Source organism: Lutra lutra, chromosome 7, assembly GCF_902655055.1.
Source record: "Lutra lutra chromosome 7, mLutLut1.2, whole genome shotgun sequence".
Taxonomy (NCBI): Eukaryota; Metazoa; Chordata; class Mammalia; order Carnivora; family Mustelidae; genus Lutra; species Lutra lutra.
In genome coordinates, this window is record NC_062284.1 from 111,547,189 (window position 1) to 111,574,789 (window position 27,601).

Genomic DNA, 27,601 nt, shown 5'->3' on the forward strand with positions numbered 1-27,601 from the left:
TATAGTCCAGAAGGAAAATACTTCAGGATAAAAGTAATTATAATACAAGGTAGAATGTAAAGCTCTAAACCAGTACAGAAGAGGGAAAGACAGTTTTTTTTCATCTTGGACACAGGGAAAAAGAGGAACCTGAACTGGCCCAAAGGAGGGGCTGGATCTGGAGCAGAGAGTTGGAGGAGAATGTGCTCTAGGGCAGAGAACAGTGGAGGCTCGGAGGCAGGACTGCGGGCAAAGATGAAGAATGACCGTTGTTCCAAAAAGTATTTGAAGAGCTATCACATGGAAGAAGAAGAATTAGAATCAGTTTTGATCTCTCTAAAGGGCAGGGACAGAACCAAGGTGTACAAATTGCAAGGAGAGAGATTTCCGTTCAATAGGAGGTCAAACCTTTTAACCCAAAGGAGTTGCCTCCGAATGGGATGGGCTGCATGGTGAAGGGGTGATCCCCACCCCTGGACGTGTTTGTGTGAGACACAGTGGTCTGGGGATATTCGGCCGGACTCGATGACTCCTCAGGTATGTTTCAGCTCTCAAGAAAACCATCTTATCATTTCATGTCCCCAGTTCTCTCTCACCTAAGGATAGCAAGTGCCCTGATGTATTTCACTTTGGATGGCACAAAACTTAGGGATCCGTAAAGATCATTCTCTGACTATAGCTCATTAAGACAACAGATATACAGCTGACAAGTTCTTCCTGCCTGTCTTGCACACTCATACACATACACATTCACACACACAACAAACCCCCTTCCCCTAAAAAACCTCCAAGCCCAAAGAACAAAGGAGCATCTTCCCCTTCTACATAAACCTCAGATTACAGAGGTTCTCTACTATGCTGACCTCCTTTTATTTTATTTCCCCACACAACTGGGTCTTTTCCTAACTCCACCTCCCAGATCGCTTCAGGCAGAGCAAGGCTCAGATACAAGTGTGGGGAAAGGGGCTGGGACAATGAGGAGCTGGTGAACATGTGGTACTGTGTGTGCGGGGGGGCCCTGGGTAACAAACAGGAACAGAGGCTGTCATGTGCTATCCTCAGAAATCCTTGAGGAACTCATGGCAATTACACCTCAGACCAAAAGCACCCCATCTCCAAAGGCTCCTCAGGGCCTGTTTTTTTTTTTTGTTCCAGCCACAAAGTGTGCTCAAGGCTTCCTGCTAATTCTCCTCTTCATTCAAGCCATCCTCATTATTGATGCTGCATTCTGGCACAGGCTGGAGCTTTCTTTTATGGATAGTACTTAAGAGCTCTCAGAAAGCAATTTTCCTGGCCTAGGAATGTCTGGGGAAATGTGGCATGAGTAGCATATGGCCTGATTCTAACAACGCGTGCACTCAGAATGGCCCCTCCATTCCCCTGGATACGTGCCCAGCCCCTGTGGCATTCACCGCATTCACCGCGCAGGGCCTCCCCCTTGTTGCTACTGCTCCAGAGTCAGAAGGAGACTGGGGCTGAGAAAGACAAGAGCTTGGAGGGGACAAAATGGCAGTGCATGGCAGGCATCCTGACGTCGGGGTCACCCCCCAGTCGGTTGCCGAGAGAAGGCGCCCTCAGCCCCAGTCCTACCCACGCCCCACCTGTCGTTCAGGTGGTCCTGGTACTGCTTCACTTCCCCACTGCGAGGGTGGCCGCTGTCTACCAGGCTGTTGGCAGCGAGGTTCACGCCATCAATCTGCGTCATCAAGGTCTTCATCTCCTGGTCCAGGATGTCAAACCTGATATGGATAAAGATGACAACTAGGGAGGAAGCATGGGCACTTTGCCTACTGCCCGGTCTCTGGAATGTGGAGCTCTTGCTTTCTCCTTCCATCTCCAGAACACATTTGACGGGGTAAAGGGGCAGAAAGGAAAAAGATATGCTGACATACCCTATTTTCTGGTTCATGGGTTCAGTTTCATGGTTTAGGATTTCTTGGACCAGGCTAGTAAAATGCTGGTTGCTTACTCCATAGGCCACTAGCTCAATGGAAAGGCAGAGGGGAATGAAGAGGTGTGTATGGGGGGCTGCTGATCACCTCAGAGAACACCTGCCATACCTCCAGGGCCACAGCTGCTGTCCTTGGGCCCTAATTCCATGCCTTGGCACCTTGCCCTGAAGGAGCCCCTCCCCAGCCAGGTGCTCTGTCCTAGGAGAAGGGGGCATGGCTCGGGGCAGGAATGTAGTTCTGAAAGTGGACCCTTCCCTCCGCCAACCTGGGCCCACCTCAGCATGCTCTAGGGAGCGGCCTCTCATGCTCCTTACCTCTCGGATTCTGCGCTTAGGAGGGCCACGTGGACAGGAGGCGTGCTCCCCCATGCCCGAGCACAGAAACAATGAGAGTACTGGAAAGGAGAGTAGCCTGGTGCTTTGGAAACTGGTCCCTGAGGTCCTTTGGGGTTCTGTGGCTGAGGAACTGCCATGGAAAGCTAGAGCTCGTGGGGTTCTGACTGTTCACCTCCCCCTGCACTCAACAGTTCTGTTTTCCTCTGTGCTCTATGTCAGGGGTTCTGTCTACAATTCATTTGAACAAAGACTGCTGTGGCTGAAAAGGAATTCAATACCTTGTCTAGAAAGACCCCTTTATTTTAAGGCCCCACAGGGTAAAGGACCCAAAGCCACAGAGGCTGATTAAAACCCGTGACTCTGGTGCATAGCCTCAGCCTAAAGGGCATCCCATCACCTCTCAAAGAGAACCTTGCTGATCTAGAGGTGGTTCCCACCCTAGGCGGAGGGGTGGGGTGGGCGGGTGGAGTGTAGGCCATAGTGGAGGGAGGTGAGGAAGAGAAAGTCAGGCTCTGACCTGTGCCGTGCGACCTCCAGGTCCTCCAGTGTGTCTGGGATCTCCATCTGGGCGAGCCACTTCTCCTTCTCTCCCATCCACAGCTCACAGGCATCTGTCTCCCCAAACACCGTGTACAGGTCCAGGGCATCCTGCAGCCTCTGCCGACGCAGGTCTGCCTGGGCCACCACCTGCTGGTAGAGCTCCCGGAGGGCCTGCAGCCGGTTGGTCACATCTGGGGAATCCCGAAACTCTTGGGGGAAGCCCTGGGCCTGCTGTTCCAGATGCTCCATCACCCCGCGGCTCTCCTCCAGCTCCTCCAGGAAGTCCTTGTGTTTCTTCCCCAGGGCCCGCGTGGCCCCCTCATCCTGCCCCACGTCTTCGCCTGAGAGCAGCCGGTGGGCATCCTGCAGCCAGGCCTTCAGGTCGTCAGCATCCCCCTGGAACTGGAAGAAGTTCTCGGCATCCTGGAGGTTCTTCTTGCGAAAGGCAGCCAGCTCCTTCAGCTGGTCCCACTGGGCGGACACCTCCTTGATTCGGGCCTCAATCTGTGGGTGTCCAAACTGCTTCCGTGCGACCATGCCCTCTGCCTCCTGGAAGATCTGCTTCAGGTGGGCGTCTAGCCCGCGGAGCTCATCCTCGAAGGCCTTGTGCTTACGCTGTAAGATGAGCACACTCGTCAGGTCCTTGCCATAGTCCAGGGAAGAGTAGATCTGCTCCTTCTCCTTGATCCAGCTCTCCGCCTCATCCATCTCCCAGAAGAACTTCCAGAGCCGCTTAGACTGCTGCAGCTGGGCCTTCCGCCCAGCTGCCATGTTGCTCAGCTCCTCAAAGCACTGCTCCAGGTGGCTGACACGGTCCCGGATAACCTGGGGGTCACAAGGCTGGTATCCTGGGAGGTATGAGAGAAGGGAAGACAAAAGAGGTCAGGGCTTTGCTTGCGGGCAAAGAATTAGGCTAGAACCACATGATCTAGAACCTGCCGTCTCACGGGGCTGTGGGATTACATGTGAGGGGGGGCAATTGCTCAGATGGCAGGCCAGGTTCTTTATAATTAGTTCCCACTAACACTTCACGAGTAAGTTGGGTCTGCTCTCAGTAGAAACGCACAACAAGAATTTTTTTTTTTTTTTTAAAGGGCCCAGACACACAGGAACCTTGGGGGTATAGTCGGTTAAGCATCTGAATCTTGATTTCAGCACAAGGTCATGAGATTGAGCCCCATGTTGGGTTCTGAGCGCTACACAAAGTCTGCTTAAAACTCTTTCCCTCTCCCTCTCTCCCTCCTCTCTCTCTCAAATAAATTAATCTTACTAATTTAACAAGATTAAATAAAATAAAATAAAACAAGATAAAAAGGCCCAAATTTCAAGATGACTCTTCAAGAAGGCAACAACTTCTTTTATTTAAGACCCAAAGCTAGAGGGGTGCCTGGCTGGCTCAGTGGGAAGAGTGTAGGACTCCTGATCTCATGAGTTTGAACCCTGCGTTGAGTGTAGAGATTACTTAAATAAAACTTTATTTAAATAATAAAAAAAAAAAGACTCGAGGCTAGAAACCTAGATTGTCTCTGTTGTATCTTGAACTAGCAGAGTGAATGAAAGGCAGATGATGCCTTGTTGGTGCTTCTAAATGCCTTCTGATCAGATTATCCAAGCAGCTGCTTGCTCCCTAGAGAATTCTGGTTTCCTTCAAGCCTCTTTCTTGCACCATTAGCTGATGGAAGAAGCAGAATTCTAAAGCTAGGAGACTTATCCAAGCTCGGGTGCTAGAACGCTGAGCCAGGGGATGGAGAGTCAGCTACGGCCTCACCTTTCTCCTCGGCAAACTGCAGTGTGGCTGCGGTGATGGCCCTCACTTTGTCCCCTTGGATGGCGATGTCAGCCTCCATCAACTTGTGCTTCTGTAGCAAGTCCTCGACTTCCAACAAGTGTTTCCCAAACTCGGCAGACAAGAGGTGAGCCTGGCAAAGAGGACAGACCAGGTAGAGGGGACGAGGAGAGGTGAAGACACATTACTGCTAGGAGAAGAGACGCCTCCAAAAGGAGTGTCCATGGTACTTGGGCCTGGGAGTCAGATGCAGCTGGAAATGGTTGCCACTCAGCGTGGAAGCTACAGAACAGGACTTCTTCCTACTGGGAGTGCCTTTCAAACCAGGCATGGAACGTTTTTCAGAAGCTCAAGCCTCACACTTGATCTCCTGCATCTGTCTCAAGGTTTGGGGCCTGAGCATGTGTATTTTAAGAAAGCTCCATGGGCAGTCTGCTGGGCATCCTCCGAGAGAACCGCTGTGGTGGAGGGAGAGGAGATTCAGACTTCCTGGTTGCCCCTAGGCTGGGAGGTCCGGATTCGAACCAGACTCAAACTGTGATCACTCAGAGCCTGATTCTCTGGACTCCTGATTCTGGTCTATCATTTCTACGTCCTGTAGGTTGGCACCTGTGCTACCATGAACCTAAGATGTCTCGATCCCCTGAAATACTGTGGACCCGGGCTGGTGACTTGTCTGGAGCAGAGGGAGCCAAGCAGTTGCTAGGTGGAGGCAGCCAGGCACCGCAGTGCCTCAGTTTCTCCATGCTGGCTCAGGGTCATGCTTGGCTGGGAGGCATCTAAGGAAGCAGCGCTAACTGCAGGACACCCCCTCCCCCCGGCATGGAGGTGGGCTCAGGGGCACCGGAGCGTGGGGACGGGCAGCCTCCGGGGCGCACCTTGATCTCGTCCATCCAGTCAATGCTGTGCAGCATGTCCTGGAAGAGCTTCTGCAAGGCCAGGGTGGCCTCGAGCCTGTGGCGCCGGGACCGTAACAGCTCCTGCAGGTAGCTCCACAGGCGCAGGATGTTGTCCTTGCGGGCCGTGATGCGCTTCTGGTCGTGGTAATTCTCCTTCTCCAGCTCCTGGGCCAGGTCCTCCAGGGCCTTCACCCGCTCCTCGTAAGCTGCTGTGTCCGTCTCGATGGCCTCGTGCTTCTTCTTGGCGGCCTCCACGGCTGCCAGGTCATACCCAAAGTTATCCTGGCCCACGGGGAGAAAAGCAGGCAACTTACTCGGACCCCCCTCAGCTGGTCCCCTTAAACACAGAGAAATGGTGGGCTCCTTCTGAACAGTGGCTTGAAGGGAAAACCCATTGCCGAGGAGCTCATTCTGTGCTGCCTTTTTCAGCTGATCTTGTCAGAGCCAAGTTCCAAAGACTACATGTCTTACAGGAACCTTGAAAAGCAGCTCATAATTTTATTCACTGTGCCATGCGTGCGGGAATGCTGTGTGTGAGTCACTCACAGAGCACTTTGGCGGCCTGCTGGCGCTCACCACCCTGCCTGGGAGGGACCTGCCTGATTCTGGGCAGGAAGGAGCCACTGCTCACTCAGGAGCCCCGCAGCTGTAAGCACATGGCTCCCCCGCACGTGATCAATGAGGCACGCACTCTCCAGTTCTCTCACAACACTGGCTTTGCCCTGCCTGGACATTTGGGTCCAGACTCTTAAGTGGGAAGCAACAGACGCTCTTATGGCACACATCCCCGGGGTGAATTTTCAGCTAGTGGAATCTGACCTGGCCCTCAGGGCCAGAGTCCGTGGAGGGTTCTTCCTCAAGCGTGAATCTGGATCTACCCAGGGCTGCAAGGCCTGTGGCGGGGCTTATCTGGCTGCCACCGAGAGGCAAGCTGGGTTTCCAACCCCGCTGACCGCTGGGGGCTCTGCAAAGCTTCCGCCGCCTGCCATGCCTGCGTGTCTCCTACTACCTGAGCCACCAGGCGCTGGTTTTCATTGAGCCACGTCTCCCTCATGGCAGCCTTCCGGTCAAAGCGCCGGGCCACCTGCTCCAGCTTCTCTTGCCGAATGAGCTCATTCCTCAGGGCCAGCTCCCGCTGATACTCAGCCTCCTCCAGGCTTTCCCAGGCCTGTGTGGGGGATAAATGAGAATTCTTGGGGCACAGGGGCACACCTGGATTTGGGGGTTCCATCTCTTTTACCCAACACTGAGTGATTCCAGGAATCCAGGCAGAGCCTGAAGTTCAGCAAATCGTTTCGCTGCCGAAGATTTGGGGAGCACTGGTCCTGACTTCCCAGTTCCCTCCTCCCCTAAACCTGCCTTAGACTGCTGGCCTGATATAACGTTACTTGTCTTTGTGGGTGTTCAGTACATTCTCACTGACTCATGGCTACTTTCATTGTGTTAGAACGTCCAAGTGGTGCAAAGCCTCTAATCCCTGAAATATCGAAGGTGTTTCCCTTCTGTCATAAGCAGGTAATATTCATTCTATAGTCAGAGAAACTCAGGAATCTATAGAGACTAAGCTATAAAACTAGCTCTAAAAATGGACTCTTGGCATCTGAGCAGGGGGCTGAGCTAATGGACAGTGCGTGGTTTTGGACCTCTCAGAACTAGGTTCAGAGAGTACCCCCAAATAGCCAGCATGTGTGTAGTTAATAACACCAACAGAAAGTGTCTTGGTTTAACCCTGTCCACTAACCATTCCCTGCACCCTTGTCAGAAACTCAGCTACCCCGCTGGCAATGTATAATGGAAAACACAGCTGTACCCGGTTGATGTCCGACACTAGTTTCCCATCATGAGGGGTATACACTTTCTGATTGTTGGCTCTCATCCGGGACTGGATGGTAAAAAGTAGGACTTCCAGATTCCCCTTCTCCTGGAACCTGTTGAGAAAACAGAGGGAGGGAGATTAGTGTCGAGGTCCCCATTGCCAAATTTTTTTGCTAGTCAACATGGAACCCTGGCATATCTTGGAACTTAGATAGTGAAACATATTTTCTTTAAAAACAAAAAATAAAGAGGATATATAGGTTAATTTACCTGTTAAAACACCTATCATACTTACCAACTGTGATCTACTAGGGGCTGAGTCTTTAAAATACAAACCAGAAAAAACATAAGAGCCTCCACAGTGTTTGCTTATCATCTGCTTCCCCAGGGGAATGGCTAACTAGAGGATTCTAGTAATTCCTGCAGACACCAAGAGTTTTACCAAGCAACACAGAGAAAGCTCTTCCCTGTTCTGTAATGATGAAGACTTCTGACTAGCTCTTTAGTTTTTTTTTTTTAACTGAGCAAGCCAATAAAACCTTAGAAGGAACATTAGCCACGTAAGAACATACTGTCTTGAAAGCAACTTTCACCTGAGTACTAATGAGCAGCCATCCGGACAAGTCCTAAAGGCCTGCTGCTTCTGAGGGGAGAGGAGAGGCTGCACTCCAGGCTGATAGCAGGTGTAGATGAGAACCGACAGCAGGGTGAGTGTCTTGAGGCTCAGCTCAATGGAACGGCATGCTTTTACATTTCTGCATGGAAGCCAGTATCTGCCTACTTCTGCACCTCCCACACAGCAGTCGAAGATGGGCTGTCGACCAGGTCCCCACCCCGAGGCCGGCCTAACAGAACTGACCACTCACAGTCATTTCAAGAGGGCTGGGGCCCAGAGCACCATCTACTCGGCCAAAAGGTAGCACCCCTGTGGTGTGTGGCCTGAAAGAAGCCCAGGGGAGGTTATCTGTACTGAATTTAGGACTTTAAAAGTGGATTAGTGTCAGGCCAGAAATCGGTTACTTGCTTATAGTACATTTTAGACTCCATGTCTCACCTTTCCCTGTTGGAGAGTCATGAATGAAGTGTGGGAGGTGAGGGGAAGGAACAGGGCCAAGGGTACCACCAATGAGCTAGAGAAAAGCTTCAGAAAAGCTGGACAAGCTAAGGGCAAGTGAGCTGAAATGCCCCCTCTGTTTGTGTGTCCACATGTGCTCGTGCCTATGGGTGTGTCTGTGCACGCATGCACATGCATGGGTGTGGTTGTGCAGACATATGTACACGTGACCCCTCACTGGGTCTCACAGGTGAAGCAGAGGTCCTGAGAGGTCCCCACATGCTCTGTTGATGAGCAGTGACAGATTGGAGAGAAACAGGATGTGCCTGGTCATCAGCAAGACCCCTACAGAGAGCCCTGGGGCTGTGGTTACAGAGGTCATTACCAGATAACAAAGCACAGCTCAGTGCTTCTGAGTTTCTCAGAGAGAAACTTTCTAGTACTTTCTCTGGTTACTCATCAATGCCCCTTTCCTCCAGGCTGATGGCTTGGGAGCAGGAGAGCAAGAGGGGGATGAAGGAGATGACAAATGTGACGCTCTCTCGTTTCTAGGTTACACCTCCGGGTATACTGCTCAAGGCCCAGAGCCTGGCTCTGCCTTTGGCAGTCAGGCTCCTAGCCATGGATGCCCAGCCTCCCAGAGCCCAGGCCCTTACTTCGGGGGCTTCTCCACGGTGCGGTAGGTGCTGAAAGCCTGTAGCTGTTGTTGGACGCCCGTCAGGGAGTTGGCAAACTTGCGGCTGTTCAGGACGGCGATGGTCTGCTCAATCCACGTGAGCAGCTCTGTGGCCAGCCCACTATACTTTTCAATCATCTTCTCCGTCTCAATGGCATGGTCAATGACCTACGGAATCACTTTATTACTGATCCTTATCAGAACATCAATGACACCAATGAGGCCACTGATGGGGCCAGAGTGTCCCATGTTGGGTTTATTCCCTGAGCTCAAAATACTGCTAAGGCAGGAGGAGGGGATTGGCAAGATTAGCAGGGAGCTAGCTCCGCTGGGGTTCACGGGCGGCTCCACCCCTCCCCCAGCCCTACAAAAGACTGGTAGTTTGCTGGGCCAGGACATCAGCCACGAGGAAGGCTGAGGTTTTGTTCATTTTAAAATGCATTATTAGGAATCCAAGGCTTCTAGGCACTGCCTCTGCTAAACACCAGGCACACAAGGGTGAATGAGAAATGGTCTCTACCCTTGGCGTGCTGTGGACTGGCAGGGGAAAGGAATCTGGCAAGAGGGTCTGTACAGTGGGTTGGGTTCCCGATACACCTCTTCACATGAGTGAAGAGGCCCAGAACCACAATAGACTAATATGTAGAAGCCCACTGTGTCCTGTGGAAATGTTCAGGAGATGGGGAAGAGGGGATCAGAGCTCTAGTCCAGGATATTTTTCAGGACAGACCAGCAGCTTGCCTTGGAATTTAGCTTGGGAGCCATTAACGTGGCAGTGCTTGGCTTCGGAGGAAGGTGGTGGGGATTGATCTGTCTCCCTTCCCTGCAGCTGGAGCGCAGGCACAGAGCTCTCAGGACAGGAAGGGAGCATCACAGTGTGGCAAACAGGGAACCAAGGTGACACCCTGCGGATCAGCTCTGTACCTTGCCAACGCGCTTGCCCTCTACCGCGAGCACCTTCATCTTGGAGAAGTAGTGGTAAAACGCCACCACGTAGGTAATGATGGATTTCTCATCGGGGTTTTCTGTGAAGACATCTGCAAGGGGAAAGGGTGCATGCTCAGGACCCAGCTGGAAGCTGGAAACGCTGGGCTCAGAGGGTTCAGCTCCCTGTTCCTCCAGCAGGAAATTCAACTCCAGGTACCAAGCGACAACCAGAGGTTGAGAATCAAAGTGTGATTGTGATTTTCGCCAGAGGATGAACTCCATATTAGGACCACAAACGGAGTGGCAAGAGTGAAGGAGGAGGATCCACAGATGACAAATGACAAATGGGCCCCTGGCTGGGCCAGGTGAGGGTCGGGAACCACCATGGATCTGAAGAGCCGGCCCGGAGCAGGGCGCTGGCCCAGCTACCAGCCCCTCACTGTGTCCATGGCTGGCCCTGCGCCGGGCCCAGACTCCTCCCAGTATCCCTGCAGCCCGGGGCTCCCTCTGGCAGGAGCACTGCCTCCCTCCCAGCAGCAGAGGGCTGGAGCAGGTGCCGCTCACCTTCGGGGTCCAGGAGCGGGATGATGCCCAGCTGGCGCTCAGCCACCTTGAAGGCGTGCTCCAGGTTGTGCCGTGCGTTCGAGTCCTTCAGCTTATCAAAGTCAATCAGGTCAGGCCTGGGGACAAGGCCAGACTGCTAAAAGGCGGTGGCCGCAGCATCCCCCACCTACTGGGCAGCCCCAGCACGAAGCAAAGACACTGGACAGACAGCTGGGCAGAAGTGGAAGGAGGAGACAGAAGCAAGGGAGGGACAGCTGTGAGCACCTGAACGTGGGGGAAGGGGCACAGGGCATGCCTGGGGTTTCAGGGAGGCAGGGAAGCCGACAGTGAGAGAAGGCTTGGAGGGACCTACATGCGGTGTGCGCTGTATCCGAGCAGCCCAGGGGTTCGGCCTTCAGCCCTCCCCTCCCTCTTACCGGTGCTTGTGTATCAGGGCATTAAAGGCCAGGCCGTCCTTCCAGCTGGAGGTGAAGTTGGTGACATTGACCTGGGGGTAGCTGTATCCAAGAGAAACATTAAGACCTAAGAGACAGACTATTTTGGGGTCCTTGAAAGTGTCGGAACTGAGGGACCCATACACGGGAGAGAAATGGATCCATCCCTTCTTGGGCCCCTTCAACAACAGAGAGCAGTTAAGCTACACGAAGAGGTTCCTCCGTAAGGTGGGCCCAAGACACTGACACACCAAACGGACACCACGGTCTGACCCAGGCAACTCTGGGAAGGAATCCTGAATTCCAGGTCTTCAAGAATCAGGTCAGGATACGTTTTGCATCTGTCACACTGAAGCTGCTATAGTTCTGGGTGATGGTATGTGTGTCCCTTGGCTATGGCGGTCCTTGGTGGAAGCAGGAGGACGGTGGGGAATGGAGTAGTGAACTGGTGCCCAGGGCTTACCCTGCTGTCTTCATCTGACACCACAACAGCAACGCATCCTTGGCTGAGCGTGTCTCACGACCTTCCTGAGTTTGCACAACAATGTCCTGAATCTAGGGGCGCAGGAACGAGTGAGGGAGAAATGAGAGTTGCATCTGGATCTGTGCCTTCCTGTTCTCCCTGGGAAGCTCCCTCCCTCTTTCTTCCTTCTTAGCTCTCCATCTGCCTTGCCAACCCTGGGTCCCCATGGTCTGTTTCCCCACCTTAGTTGGCTGTAATGGGCCAGGGATGTCCTCGTCATGTCAGAGGAGACAGCTCTAACTGGATAACTAACGGGATACTGAGAATAAACAAGATGCCCCAAATCCTCCTCTGAGGCAAAATGTCCTGTAAGGGACAATGTGAAAACTAAAAGGTATTGGGTTTTGATTAGTATCTCCTCTTTCCTTTTCATTCTCCTCAGTTCCGCGGTCACTACTGTCTAACCATACACATCCACAACTGGAAACCCAGGGCCCCTCGGATGAGATCTTCAGTCTGTGAGTTGCGTGCTATCTTTATCCCCCTTGTCCTCCCGACCCTCAGGACTAGATTCTTCCTGTCCCCAAGCCAGCAGGTGGAAGGCCTTGCTTTCCTTCCCTTACACTTTCTAAATTTCCTTACAAATAACAGACCTTGAATTTCAGGGTGGGAAGAGAAAAGTTTCGGATTGAAAAACAATCTAGATCTTCTATATTGTTTTTGTAAATTCTGAATCAAACAATTCTAAAAAACCTACACATGTTGAGGGAAAGGGACAAAATCAGATCTCCCAGCCAGACCTCACCCCAGTTACTGGTTTCTATCTTCTCCCTCAAAAGACTACACTGTTGACTGAACAGCTCACCCCAAGCTTCAGCGATTAGTCAGTGCAGATGACGGTCACTTCTTCCTATAAACACTGCCCCACAGGACAAGTTTCTAGCCTCCCAGAACGTGCACAAACACTCACACTTCATTCACCATTTTATAAGGTTCCTAAGCCCTGGCCCAGAGAGGCTCCCACACTCCCTCTGCTCCCCCAAGAACCTACCTGGAAGCGAAGGATGATGGTCCAGATGAGGCCCAGGACCAGGCGGTGGTTGCCATCCACAATGTCATGGGAGCCCATGTTCTCCAGGTGTACACGCTGCTCCTTGAGGAACTGTAAGGCCTTGTCCACATTCTCCAGGCAGTGGATGCGCATCTTCCCCTTCGTGGGCTTTGGCTGAGGGATGGCATTGGCCCCATGGGCATGGAGGGACCTCACAGTTGTCCCAGAGGTGGATGCAGCCTGGACCAACTCCCATCATTAGCATCCCCTCCTCCACCCTCCTAGCCAGTCTCTAACTTTCACGTTCAGTCCTTGATGCTTTTCAGCTCCATCCTTCCTGCAAAGTTCAGACACTCCCCCTTCCTTTAGCACCCAAAGCTCTGTAATTAGGCTGCATGAGTACTATTCCTAGGTCTGAACAAAGACTTCTGAGGGGTAATAAATGCCATTCAAAAGCACTGACACATCAAATAGTTAATTGAGCACTTACTATATGCCAGGCACAGTTCTAAGACCTATTAACTGCTGGTGGTAAGAGCGGCTTTTTGTTTGGTGATTGGTAACAGAGGCCATCCCACCATCCAACCTCTTCCCTCCCCACCCCCAAATGGCTCCAGCCAAAACTCGAGGGGACCATCAAGAGTAACCACAGCATGTAAAGGGTTCCCAGTGGTAACTCTTTCTAGTGGCCTTTTGACACAGGGCAAGAGGCAGGAGCCTGGAGTTAAAAAAACAATGGGAATATGTAGTACCTTTTCATTCAAACCCTGAGGATCAGGTACAGGTATTGTTTTATACTTAGGCGGAAACAAGGAAAAGAAGGTCCCGACTGATAGACCCGAGGTTACGATGGAAGTGACTGAGGAAAACCTGAACGTTAATCTGGTTCTCCCTCAGAGGCAACATCACTGCCAGGTGGGTCACAATGGAGAGGGCCTATACTACATTTCCACTCGTAAGGGTGATAGAACACACAGGAAATTATCTTCCATGCTCTTCTCTGGTTCTAAGAAGGATGCCTATTTCTCCAGCTGGGTAACAGAATCTCTCTCGGCCCACACAAGGACACTGAGGTGGGTCCACTGCAGGCCAGCCACGGGGGCCTAAGTCCCCAGCGGAGGAATCAAGAGCTTTGTAAGGCTTCCAGGAGAAGCATGATGATGTGGCAATGGCCCAGAGGCGATACATTCTGAGAATAGGTCAGAGAACTCAGTGAGCCACACGGACATCTCACATCAGTAAGTAATGAAACCCTGGAAGGCCGGGAGAGCTGGAAACATCCCCAGACCACGTCTTTTCTAAAGAGAAGGCACAGCACCTGCCACGGGGCTCGGGCAGAGGGGCTTTACCAGCATCTCTCCAGAGAGCACCTCCAGCAGCTTGATGAGCATGCGCCCGTCCCGCAGGTCCTTGTAGAGGTCAGTGATGCGGCAGGGTACACGGGCCAGGTTCGAGTTCACCCATTTCGTGAAGGTCTTCTTCTGAACAACTTCCCGCTCGTCTGAGTGGGGAGAAGAGACTTGGGTGAGGTGCCCAGGGTTGGCAGTGTCAATGTGCAAAGTGACACAGGGCTGAAGGTTGTCTCTTAATTCCAGGGTCCCCCGATCCTTGGCAGGGTGGGCTGAAGTGTTTATTCCACCCCCTTCCTAGGAATGTTTGTGATCAGAGTGTAGCCTTGGGAGACATGGGTCTGTGTGCCATGAGGAGGCAATGAAGAGATAACTTCCACCACCGCATTCTATGCATTGTGGTATGCACCCCTAATTCAGCCACCTGTTTCTTGTGCCTGGCAGAATGCTGTCCCGTTGTACTGGCAAGCTCAGAATTCAATGCCAGGTTCACCCACCTACTCATCCAACCAACATTCCCTCTGCCTAGAACGGTCCCTCTTGCCCTTCCCCTCCTCCACCCCCTCCAACCAACTCCTATTTGTCCTGTAGAGGTAGTGCTTCTCCAAATAGCTTTTCCTGACCCCTTGGCTAGGTTAGGCTTCCCTGTGTGTGCCTTCACCCTTGAATACTCCTTTCTTATTTATGACTCGCTTTGCATTCATAGGAGTTGAAAGCCCATCTCTCCTTCAAGAGTACAGGTATCTCCAGCCCAGCGAAATCTTGTCTGGTTCACTTCTATATCCCTAAGGCCCAGAACCTGGTATACAGTAGGTGCTCCAGAGCTGTACTGTAGTCGACTACACATTTATTCAGCTCCGGTTGGTGGCAGGCTTGGGCTTGGCCTGATAATTCATAAAAGTAAAACCAACTGTCTGCCCTCCAAGAGCTCCTGGCAGGCAGAGAAGAATGACAGGCAAGGCAAGGGGAATGTGTGATCCACACGAGGTCAGGGATAAGGGAGGCATGCGTTGGTGGCTATCCATTGCGTTATGCGGGATCTCTCACCCCCAGAATGGCAGGCAGGGGTTCTTCATCTTCAGACCTGAGAAGCGGATGTGACATCCCCACTCTAAACCAGCGGTCAGCCCAAACCAGGCTTCTCGCCCATGCTGTACCAGCTCAGGGGAGGTACCTCTTATCATCTCTGTAAATTAGATGCTGGTAATCTGTCCAGTTTGAACACGATGCTGGAGAGAGGGGAGGAGCTGGGATGGCAGAAAGAGTAGGGAAGGGGTAGAAGGTAAAGAGAGTGAGGAGAGTGGCAGAAAAGAGAAACAAAGGGAGAGAAGAGGGGAGGAGGGGTGAACTCTTGTTCTGCTGGCTTCAGTGAACAGTTTGTGGCAAGAGGTTGCAGGCACTGTGGTGCAGAAGCTGCTGGCCTGGCAGTGGGGCTGGGCCTACGGCCACGGAGGAACCCCAGGGAGGGCATGTGAGGTTCAGGCACAGCAAGGGCAGACTCAGAACAGCCCGGCCAGGAGCGAGATCAGTACCCTGGGAGCAGCCCAAAATGTCTGCTCGGCTGAGCCCCAACTGTGGCAGGGCTGGCTTTTTAAATTATTAAATATCTGATTTAACAACAACAAAAAGAGGAGCCCAGCCAGTGTGGCCTCCAGGATATAATTCTGGCGGCTCCCGAGGCTCACAGCGTCAGATTCCTTCCTATCGCACTGCTATTTCAGTGTTAGGAACTCAGACACTTAAACACTTACTCATTCATTCAGCCAGTGTTTACTGTATAACTGTGAGGTGCTAGGCTCTGGGGGCAGGTGGGACTCAAGGGCGGGAAAGACAGACCTATCCTTGAGGCAGACGTACTCTATCATAAAGAAGAGGAGTGCTGGTGTCCCATGGGAAGATGTCAGTGGCAGGCCTCGAAATAAGACTTCCACAAAGAGGAATATTACTGCTGCTGCCTCTGTAAGTCTCACATATAAAATTAAAATGGCAATCCGTTCATACTGGGCCTCTGGGCAAAGTTTCAGGGGGAAAAACTCTCCTTACTCTTTTATTGGCAGCAAATTAAACCACTTTCCCGATTTCAAGGACTGTTCAGTCAAATGTAACTGAAGTTTCAATGATGCATTGGACAGAAAGCAATGACATTTATTCTGGGGCGTGTCGGGATTCAACAGAACCAGCCACAACCCCATGGTGCCTTCCCTGGAAACGAGATCTGTTTAAAGAAGGGGCCAGCCCTTTTTTACCCAAATGATGGTGGAGCTTTGACCAAGGGGCTGAAATGCTCAGACCCTTTAGAGATCAGTGTATCAAAAACCCAAGGTGCTTCCTTCCTTCCTCCTTTTCCTGTTTTCAAGAATCCAAGAATTTCATTACATGGGTGCTGAAACTCATTTATTTGTGCTTGATAATGGGTAAGGAAGTGCTATTTTAGCTGGGGACATGGGATTTAACTCTGGGCTGCTGGGCTGGCATATACATTGGTACAGATGTTTCCTCACTTACCCTTAGATCTCCCCAGTTTTGAACATACAAATGAAGCCTCCTGCACCCCAAAATATTGGAGCCACAAGTTTAGAGCTCAGGGAGGCAGCTTCTTGGCTGCCTTTTACTTGAAGGCGAGGGTGAAATTACCCAGAATCCCCAGCACCCTGATACATTTTGCAGTGTTGAGACATGGCAAAGATTCCGAGAAGCTAATGATGATCCTGAGGAGAGAAAAGGCCCAGGGGTGGGAATTAATTTCCATTAGCTGCTTGCTCTGGTTGTTCCACATCAGCATGCTTAGCACATTCACTCTTAGCATGGTCCAGGCGTTCATCAGGAACCTTCCAAGTGCAGGAGAGGCGGTGGCCCAGGGCCAGCCGGGCAGGGAACCCAGCTAATGTGGACAGGCTGGGGCAATGGTCATGCACTGGGCCTGCTATCCCTAGGGGACCTGGGCCATCATGCAGGGACTCTCTGTGGAATGGAGGCCTCAGCAAGGTCTAGCGCAGGGCCAGACCTTATTTCTAGACCCTTAGCCCTGCCAGTGCAGGAAAGAAGGAAATCCACCAGCACAGCCTGACTCAAAGCTCGAGCCTCAGAAAACCCTGCTGCTTCTGCCACCCTCAAGCTTAGGGCATCCCCATTCCTGCCTGTTCCTCTTCCTCTTTTTTTCCTTTTCAGGCTGTGGCCATCCTCAGTCCTCCCCTACATGTCATGGCTTCTCCTAGAAAACTCACCTTCTTCTCTGACCAGCCAGCTAGAACAAGTGTCTGGATATTGTGTCTGGGTGGTCTTTTACACTCGTTTTCAAAGGTTTGGTTTGAGGTCGAATAAACTCACAATACCAAAACAAATATTTATCCACTAACAAGTGAGTTTATACATGGAAAGTGTTTAGAACAGTGCCTGGCACACAGGAAACTAAGCCTTTAAAGTCCTCATCACTGTTAACATCACTACTAATGCTATTACAATGTGTAGGGTCCTGTCCTGGATGCTGTGGGGACACAAGGCAGGCTCACTCTCCCCAAGGGCCTCATGATCTAGCTGAGGAAACAAGACAAAAACCCACAAGCAGTTAATTCTGCAACCACACGAGAGCCAAAAGGCAGTTCATTTTAACAATACAAAAGCTGTCACAAGGTGATACTGGATTAATTACCAGATAAATGGCATATCCGGTAAATGGTCATGGGCCAAAGAGGAAAGAGGTCATTTCTAATTGGAATAGTCAAGGTGGGCGGTGTGGGTGGTGGTGTCTCATGAAGAAAATCCCTTTGGATAGGCAGAAGAGGAGGGAAGCCAGGAAGGCAAGACGTTCCCAGACAGAGAGGCATGGAAGGATGGAGCTTGTTTGGGGGCTGCTGGGTAGCCATAGGTAAGCAGGAAACATGTGGAAATAAGTTTTTAGAGGAATATGGAAAGCCCTGAATGAAAGACTAAGTTTAGATTTAATTCTAGAGGCCAAAGATACCACTGAAGGGATGGCAGAATCATTTTCTGAAATACTAGTTTATAAGGCCCTCAATGATAACTTAAAAACAAAACAAAACAAAACAGTGTTTCAGCTTTAAAAAGTAGTGCGTAATAGATCAATGGAACAGAATAGAAAGCCCAGAAATAGACCTCAACTCTATGGTCAACTAATCTTCAACAAAGCAGAAAAGAATGTCCAATGGAAAAAAGACAGTCTCTTCAACAAATGGTGTTGGGAAAATTGGACAGCCGCATGCAGAAAAATGAAACTGGATCATTTCCTTACACTACACATGAAAATAGACTCAAAATGGATGAAGGACCTCAATGTGAGAAAGGAATCCATCAAAATCCTAGAGGAGAACACAGGCAACAACCTCTTCGACCTCAACTGCAGCAACTTCTTCCTAGGAACATCGCCAAAGGCAAGGGAAGCAAGGGCAAAAATGAACTAGTGGGACTTCATCAAGATAAAAAGTTTTTGCACAGCAAAAGAAACAGTTAACAAAACCAAAAGACAACTGACAGAATGGGAGAAGATATTGCAATGACAGATCAGATAAAGGGCTAGTGTCCAAAATCTATAAAGAACTTATCAAACTCAACACCCAAAGAACAAATAATCCAATCAAGAAATGGGCGGAAGACATGAACAGACATTTCTGCAAAGAAGACATCCAGATGGACAACAGACACATGAAAAAGTGCTCCACATTACTCGGCATCAGGGAAATACAAATCAAAACCACACACACAATGAGTTACCACCTCACACCGTCAGAATGGCTAAAATTAACAAGTCAGGAAATGACAGATGCTGGCAAGGATGCGGAGAAAGGGGAACCCTCCTACACTGTTGGTGGGAATGCAAGCTGGTGCAACCACTCTGGAAAACAGCATGGAGGTTCCTCAAAAAGTTGAAAATAGAGCTACCCTATGACCCAGCAATAGTACTACTGGGTATTTACCCTAAAGATACAAATGTAGTGATCCAAAGGGGCACGTGCACCCGAATGTTTATAGCAGCAATGTCCACAATAGCCAAACTATGGAAAGAACCTAGATGTCCATCAACAGATGAATGTTTATAGCAGCAATGTCCACAATAGCCAAACTATGGAAAGAACCTAGATGTCCATCAACAGATGAATGGTATATATATATATACAATGGAGTACTATGCAGCCATCAAGAGAAATGAAATCTTGCCATTTGCGACGACGTGGATAGAACTAGAGGGTATTATGCTGAGTGAAATAAGTCAATCAGAGAAAGACAATTATCATATGATCTCCCTGATATGAGGAAGTTGAGAGGCAACGTGGGGGGTTTTGGGGGTAGGAAAGGAATAAAGGAAACAAGATGGGATCAGGAGGGAGACAAACCATAAGAGACTTAATCTCACAAAACAAACTGAGGGTTGCTGGGGGTTGGGGGGTAGGGAGAGGGTGGTTAGGTTATGGACGTTGGGGAAGATATGTGCTATGGTGACTGCTGTGAAGTGTGTAAACCTTGCATTCACAGACCTGTACCCCTGGGGCTAATAATACATTATATGTTAATTTAAAAAAATAAGTAGGGTGTAAAATCTACATAAAGAAAACCTGAGGGGTGCCTGAATGGCTCAGTCCGTTAAATATCTGCCTTCAGCTCAGGTCATGATCTCAAGGTCCTGGGATCAAGTCCCACCTTGGGCTCCCTGCTCAGCAGGGAGTCTGCTTCTCCCTTTCCCTCTGCTGGCCCCCCCAACTCATACTATCTCTAAGAAATAAATAAAATCTTTTAAAAAACGTTTAAAAGAAAACCTGAATTTTCCTTCGTGTGCTCCTGAGGCACACAAAAGATTTGAACACATGTGTAGAAAGGCACATCTAATTCTTGAATAGGACAACTCAGTATCATAATGTTGTCAGTTTACTTTAAATTAATCTATATTGAATATTATTTTAAATATATTTAAATTGTATTATTCGAGGGAAACTAGAGAAGCTATGAGAAAACTCATTGGGAAAACAAAAATCGGGACACCTGGGTGGCTCAGTTGGTTAAGTGGCTGCCTTCGGCTCAGGTCATGATCCCGGCGTCCTGGGATCGAGTCCCACATCGGGCTCCTTGCTTGGCAGGGAGCCTGCTTCTCCCTCTGCCTCTGCCTGCCACTCTGTCTGCCCTGTGCTTGCTCTCACTTCTCTCTCTATGACAAATAAACAAATAAAAATCTAAAAAAAAGGGACGCCTGGGTGGCTCAGTTGGTTAAGCAGCTGCCTTCGGCTCAGGTCATGATCCCAGCGTCCTGGGATTGAGTCCCACATCGGGCTCCTTGCTCAGCAGGGAGCCTGCTTCTCCCTCTGCCTCTGCCTGCCACTCTGTCTGCCTGTGCTCGCTCTCTCTCCCTCTCTCTCTCTGACAAATAAATAAATAAACAAATTTAAAAAAAAAAAAAAGGAAAACAAAAATCGCTAGGAAAAGTCCAAAAGAAGAGGAACAGGCCTTCCCAGGTATTTTTTTCTATCAGATAGTAAGCCACAGCATAAATGTACAATGATAAAACTGTGTGCTACTAGAATATGAATAGAAACATCGATGGAACGGAAATAGTCCCAAGCACAGATAGGCATTTGATACCTGATAAACATGGTATTTCAAAAACAAAGGGGAAAGAAGGATTATTGGATAAGAAGTGTGGACAAAACTAGATGCTATCCAGGAAAAATTGCCTTAAATATATACCTCACATTCCAGGACAATTTCATTTGGATACAAACTGAAATGTAAAAATGAAACCATAAAAATACCAAAACAAACCATGGTTGAGTTCTTTTTTTTTTTTTTTTTTATAATGCTGGTATAGGACACAAAATTCCAAAGGCATAAAATAAAAGATTGAAAGTTCAACTACATTAAAAAAAACTTCAGGCAAAATTTCTGTACCTCCTAATTAAAATAAAAAAAAAAACCACACGTGGGTGGGTTAGATAGGCACAGTCAAACAAATGACTAAAGATATTTGCAACTCACATCACAAAGGGCCAATTCACTTGGGATATAAGGAACATAAACAAATTAATGAGGAAAAGGACCAACAATCCAATAGTGAAATAGACATATGTATGTAAACAAAAAGTTAACAAAAAACTGTAAAATCTCTTAAATGTGCACAAATTTGTCCAAGGTAGTCATAGAAGTATGAATTAAAAGTATAAACATATACACAAAATTTAATAAATGGTCCTTAATTAGTGTGAGCACATTAACCATAAAAGACATTTTTGAGACAACTGGGAAAATTTGAATATTAAGTGAATATCAGATTATAGTAGAGTTGATGTCAATTTTATTCAGTCTGCATTTTTGCCAGCTAAGGGTAAAGGGAGGTGTAATAGTGGTATTATGGTTAGGTGGGACATGTTCTTGTTTTTCAGAGGTACATATTACAGTATTAGGGGTAAAATGTTGTGACGATCTTCAATTTACTTTAAAAATACTTCAACCCCCGAAAGTGGAGATACAACGTTGGGGGTTTGAGGGGTAGGAAAAGAATAAATGAAACAAGATGGGATCGGGAGGGAGACAAACCATAAGAGACTTTCAATCTCACAAAATAAACGGAGGGTTGCTGGCGGTGGGGGGGTCGGGAGAGGGTGGTGGGGTTATGGACATTGGGGAGGGTATGTGCTATGGTGAGTGCTGCGAAGTGTGTAAACCTGGCGATTCACAGACCTGTACCCCTGGGGCTAATAATACATTATATGTTTATAAAAAATTAAAAAAATAATTAAAAAAATACTTCAAGCACTGAAATGGACAAGCAAATATGGCAAAAAATGAACAGTTGTTAAGTCGAGGTGATGATTCATTATACTTTTAGCTCTACTTTTTTGTATGTTTGAAATTTTTATACTAAAAGCCAAAAAGTATAATGACATCAAGATACTGTTTCACTTATTGGGTGGGCACAGACCGAAAAGTGTGATAAAATATGGTGTTTGGTTAAAGCGTGGGAAAAGAAAACATTCATATGTTGCTAGAGAAAGTAATAGAGGCAATTTTGGCAAGACTTGGCAATTTTGGTCAGAATTACATATGCACATACTTTTGGACCTAGTAATTCCACTTCTAGGAATACGTCCTACAGATAAACTCATATATTGGGAAATTATATATAAGGTTATTCATTGCATTTTTTTAAAAGATTTTATTTATTTATCCGACAGACAGAGATCACAAGTGGGCAGAGGCAGGCAGAGAGAGAGAGGAGGAAGCAGGCTCCCTGCTGAGCAGAGAGCCTAACTCGGGGCTCGATCCCAGGACCCTGAGATCTTGACCCGAGCAGAAGGCAGAGGCTTTAATCCACTGAGCCACCCAGGCGCCCCTATTCATTGCATTTTTAAAAAGAGACAAATACTGGAATGTTCACTAATAGGGGATGGTTAAATTAAAATTGTATGTCCATACAGTGGAATACTTAATTACTATAAAAAAGAGGTTGTTTATGTATTAATGGAAATAAAACAATCTTCAGTATATCTTGGGTTGGGGAAAAGCACATTATAGAACAATGTATAGTAAAAAAAAAAAAAAGCTGGGAAAATAATATAGACCATTTGGTAATATATACATAAAATATTCCTGGAAAGTTGCATGAGAAACTGATAACACTGGTCCTGGGAAAAGAACTGGTATCTGGAGGGACCGAGGTGGGAATAAAACTCATTTTATGCATCTTTTGAGTGTTACCCATTGGATGTACCTATTATTTATTCAATATAGAAATACATTTTTCCCTTCCTAAAGAAAATATTAACCTTTTTTTTTCCCCTCCTCCTCTCTCCAAGAGAGCCCAGTTCCCTTGTGTGTCCTTGCTCAGGACTTTTCACCGGACAAAAGTCACAAGCATGTTCACCACCTGAGCCATGAGAGAGGTGGAAGGGAGAGAGGGAAAAGGTTTATGAGGTAAGGAATACTCCCTACACCCCCTGAGAACAGAGCTCAGGAGGGAGAGTTTCCCTCCGCCTCCCTGACCACCACAGAGCTACTCTCGGAGGTCTGGCCCTCTGACTATCCTGGAAGGTTGTTTCAAAGCGCAGCCCTCTCCCCTTGGGGTCAAGGTTCTTCCTCTGCTATGTTATACCTTCTCTAGGCTTCCTCTTGGCTCCTCCTTCAACTTCCCTCCTCCTTTGGCGCCACCACACCTGCCACTGACCCCACCCACTCCAGCATCTGGTTCACTTCCTGACATCATGGCACCTGGCAAGTTTGTTTTCAGAAGTCCCAGGGGGGCTATTTTAAAAATAAGTTTCTTACACACTGGCTGTTCTTAAGCCAAGTGGTAAGGTTGAACTATTTTATTTCTAGGTCTATGCGCATCTAGTCCTTCCTGCCACATATATATTTCCTAGTTCTTCCTGCTGCCTATATAATTCCTTGCATGCATGCTTCATCTCTCTCCCTCTTTTGTCTGTTACAAATCTGCTTTTGCTCTCAAGAGGAGAGAATAGCAACCTAAATATTCAAAACAGGATTATATGATCATTTCGGTACTTATAAAGATATTAATAAGGTTGTAGAAGACCTTTCAGTGGCAAGAAAGGATATTAGAATACATTTTAAGGGAAAGTTCAGATTACAAAATTATATGAATAATATGACCCTGGTCTTATAATTTTTAATATCCATTTAAAAATGAAAGCCTCAGTTGGATGTTGTTATAGCTGAGCGGTAAGACTGTGGGTGACTTTGCTTTTTGCTTATCTATAGTTTCTAAAATTGCTGCAATGAACATGTATTCCTTTTATAATAAGAAACAACAGATGTCATGAAGAAAAATAGGATATAAAGCTTATAAACCCTGAGGAATAAATGACTGATGAAAAGTTACGAAGGTTTTGTTTTTTTTTTTTTTAGGAAGCCTGCATTTTTATCAGCATCCAGCCCTAAGGTATGGGTAAAGCTCGGTGGTCAGAAAGACAAGAGGGAGAAGAGGCATCACGGGTGGCCTATGGATCCCTAGCCTGGGCCTGAAGCCAATCATTTAATGTTGAGCACTTTGCAAGTTTACAGCTTCATATTTTTCTCCTTCTCATACTAGGGAGCCGAGAGCTTTGGGAACCTGAGTGAGCGATACTTGTAACTCCCATGAACTCGTGACAAACCTTGAAGATATAGACAGCAATGCTATAAAGCCTAGCATAGCAGCGGACCGTTAGGGGTGCATCATAAATGATGTTGATGGCACAAATTCTACCCCATAGTTTAGTTTGGAGAGGAACTTTTCTTTCAGCCAACCAACTTTCAGCACAGTAGTATTGTGAATGGCTAGAACATGATTCCCCTACCTGTAAGATCTAAAACCTAGCTAGGGTTGATTCTAAGAGACAACTCTAGGATGCTTACTACATACCTGCAAAGGCAAGAATAAAGCACAGAAGACTGACTTTAAAAGTGAGCAGAGTTGAACGCGAAGATGCTTGTGAACTAGACTGAGCTACATTAACACAAAGGAAGATTATATGGCCATGAAGATGATACTCTACATGTTTGCTGACCTGAGAAGATATTCACAATATAACTGCTCAGTGACAAAGAGTCTAAGATCATAATATTAGATAATGTTTTAATAGTCACACATTTATACACATAGTCATATATCTATAGGCATTAAAATATCTGTATGGGTCATTAACAGTATCCCTAGTTTTCCCTTTTTAAATCTATTTTGCTAACCTTATTATATATTTTTGGATAATAAAAATGTTTAAAGATATAAAAGTATGCATCCTATTGTTTTTAAAATAGGGTCTTTGCATATAGTAGAAAAAGAAAGAAAGTTATTATAGATCAGTTTAGATTTTTAAAAAAATTTCTTTGAAGAAAGGTTAGTTTGGATGGGAAGTTTGAAGATGATCATGGTTTTAGAATGGCAGGGAAGGAGGGAGGTCTTGTTCAAAGGCCTCGAGGTGGACACTGGCAAATGTGTGTGTGCGGGCATGTGCGTACAGGTGTGCACGTCTTGGGGGGGGGGGCGGTGAGAAGCAGTGAACTGACCCAGAGCAAAGAAGCTGAAGGACAGTCTAGGGAATTTGAACTTTATACTCCAGGTAAAGAAAAGCCTGGGGGCTCTTTTTTCTTTTCTTTCTTTTTAAAGATTTTATTTGTCAGAGAGAGAGAGAGCACAAGCAGGGGAACAGCAAAGCCTGGAGGTTCTTGAGTAAAGCAACATGTCACTAAAAGTTTCTTGAAGGACGATGCTTCAAAGTGCCGTGGAAATGGGACCAGACAGGGAGAGGCCAGGGTCTCCGCTGGGAGGCAGCTACTGGTCTCTGCCTGCAGCACCATGGCCCCAACGGACACGTGACCTGTGCAAATGAAATGGCCAGAGTCCAGTGGGACAACCACAGAACAAGGGTCAGTTGGCCCACAGCAGGGGGTCGTATTCAGAGGCTTGAAGTAAAGAGGAACTCAGGGTTTTGATCAAAGGGGCTCAAGAAGCTGCTGGGGGAAGGAAAATGGGAAGGGGTGTTCTGGGTGGGATGCAGAGGAGGAGATAATGCAGGTCTGAAGGATGTTCGAGAAAGCCCAGTGCGGTAGCCCAGTAGCCCTAAGGCTGCTGGGATGATTTTAACTCCCTGGGATTTGGTCCTGGCGCTCCCTGCTGGGCAGCCTCCGGAATCTATGGAGAGGTGTGGTGATAGCTCTGCCCTGCTTCCTTCAGAGTGGGAGGAACCAGTGAGATCGTCTGGATAAAGAGTACAGAGACCACTCAGCAGCATGCCAGCACCAAGCCCTGTCCTGCATGCAGGCGTGGCTGCGAGGACAGATGACACTGAGAACACAAGGCCATAGAGGCTGAGATGGTCTGGGACTCAGTTTCAGCCTAGCGTTTATTGAACTGAGAATTTCTGGAGAATCTACTGATTTGCTAAAAAGGATCGATTATTCCCTTTCCCTAAGCCAGGAACCAAAGCTCCATGGTTCGGGGTAGAGGCATATGGTCAGCACTACTCTAACAGGTGGCTTCCTCCCAGGCTTCCAAAGCTGGAAAGTGCATCGTCTAGGCTCAAGCCCCTTGTTTTTCAGGTGAGGAGCAGAAAAGTGACTTGGCCAAGGTCATCTAATTCAGGAAAGCCCATGATAGTGCAAGAGGCCAGAAGAATGATAATGTGAGGATGGCTCACTTCGCCCTGTTGATGGTGCCCAGGCTGGCTCATGCTGCCATCTTCTCCTTCCCAGACTTCTGCACAGCCTCCCCATAACCTGTTCCCCCCACTGAAGTCAGAGTGATATCCAAAAATCCAAATGTAACCATGCTTCCCTGTGAGAACACTTTGATGGGTGTGGGAGCAGCTCCATCTTTCTGGCCCTCTACTGAAGGCCGGCAGTTCCTGCCCTGAGCGCCTACAGCGCTCTCTGCTACAGGCTCCACCCTTTGACCCTTCGACCCTGCAGCAACTTTGCAAATAGTCTCAGTAAACCCCTCAGCCACCCTTCTTCAGTTTCCTGTAGCTTCCTGCCAGGACCCTGAAGATACCAACTGCCTAGAAGGGCCCTGTGATGTGGCTCCTGCCTGCCCCTCCCATCTCCACCCCTCCTTTCCCCCATGCGCTCACTCCAACAAGCCCCACTGCTCCTCGGATGAGGTACGAGCTGTAGGTTATGTTAGAAACTCATAGTTCTCAGTAAATCTTTATGGAATTCATCATACTTTGTCATCATGCACATATGTCTACATGTACAGAGACACGTGTGATTATTTGATCCACTTCCTTCTCACTGGACTGTAAAATGAGATCTGGTTTCCAGAATCTGAAGGCCAAAGGGTTTGGAGGCAAAATGCTTCCAGAGACTCAGCAGCTTCCAGCTTCCTTGTCATTCTCTCTCGGTGACACGATAAAGGAAAAGGAACAATTGCTACAGATGCTTGGAAACAACTCTCCTGGTGTCTCTTCAGCCAAGCAGCACGCAGGGGGCGCCCAGCTGGAGAAGGGGGAAATGGATGCCAGCTGCTTTGGAAGCCATAAGCACAGTCAAGGTCTGGTGTCACAGCCTGCCCTTGGGAATGAAGCGGACAGCCCACAGGAATGTCCCGAAGATGGAGGGGCCTATGCCTGCGGCTCACTCAGACTGCAAGGCACAGGGAGGGAAGAGTCTTATTATTAACCTCGGTGTATTAATATTTGAAAAGCATCTTCACAATGATAGATAGCAGTCACCCAGAAATGGGGACAGCTTTGGTTCTGCAAAGCATTCTCAGAGGAAGAACAGCTTTTCTGGAAGAGGGGAGGGAGCCAGTGGGAGAAGGTGCTCCGTCTGGAGTAGGGGAGACCACCCCGACTGCACAGCACAGAGGGGTACGCTGGCCTCTCACTGATTTGTCTGCACGGTTCACCAGCAGGTTTATCTGAGCAGTGGCGTTTCCGGAAAAGAGGGGAAACTCACAATGGCTGACCGCCCCGAAAAAGCTGCTGAGCCAATTATTTTTTCTTCTGACAGTATACTAAAATGATTGCTGATGATTATACATATTTCTATGAATAGTATATTTTCCCAAAATATAGTCTCTCCACAGAACTCCAACTCCTGTTTTGAAAGCTGAGAGGAAAACATTTTTAAAAACCTCTCATTAATGACACCATCTTTGTTCTCACAGGTAGCTTAAGAGAGACATTCAGAACGTTCACACCTGATGCCTCGGTCTCCAGCAGCTCCATGTGAACTTGTCAACTTAATAGGCTACAAAGAAGCTGCAGAATCCCGCGCCTGTACCCCACCCCCTCCACACACACGCTGTGGTGAAATCCTGCTCTCTGAAAGACATCAT

At 48.4% G+C, this 27,601-nt stretch overlaps 1 protein-coding gene across 3 annotated transcripts in view; it reads right to left on the reverse strand.

Moving 5' to 3' along the window:
- The window catches only part of SPTB (spectrin beta, erythrocytic), a 124,659-nt gene that overhangs the window by 35,955 nt on the left and 61,103 nt on the right, over nt 1–27,601 (reverse strand). For all 3 annotated transcript variants that reach the window (XR_007128504.1, XM_047735673.1, XM_047735672.1), the window contains 13 exons: nt 13,825–13,976; nt 12,476–12,649; nt 11,425–11,516; nt 10,944–11,024; nt 10,528–10,643; nt 9,961–10,073; nt 9,017–9,204; nt 7,302–7,419; nt 6,501–6,659; nt 5,471–5,773; nt 4,575–4,725; nt 2,784–3,654; nt 1,581–1,718 (listed from right to left, as the gene is read on the reverse strand). Coding sequence is in view for 2 of the 3 variants with exons in the window: in XM_047735672.1 (XP_047591628.1) it covers nt 1,581–1,718; nt 2,784–3,654; nt 4,575–4,725; nt 5,471–5,773; nt 6,501–6,659; nt 7,302–7,419; nt 9,017–9,204; nt 9,961–10,073; nt 10,528–10,643; nt 10,944–11,024; nt 11,425–11,516; nt 12,476–12,649; nt 13,825–13,976 (2,656 nt within the window). In the remaining variant the exon portion in view is untranslated. The remainder of the gene's footprint in view (nt 1–1,580; nt 1,719–2,783; nt 3,655–4,574; nt 4,726–5,470; nt 5,774–6,500; nt 6,660–7,301; nt 7,420–9,016; nt 9,205–9,960; nt 10,074–10,527; nt 10,644–10,943; nt 11,025–11,424; nt 11,517–12,475; nt 12,650–13,824; nt 13,977–27,601) is intronic.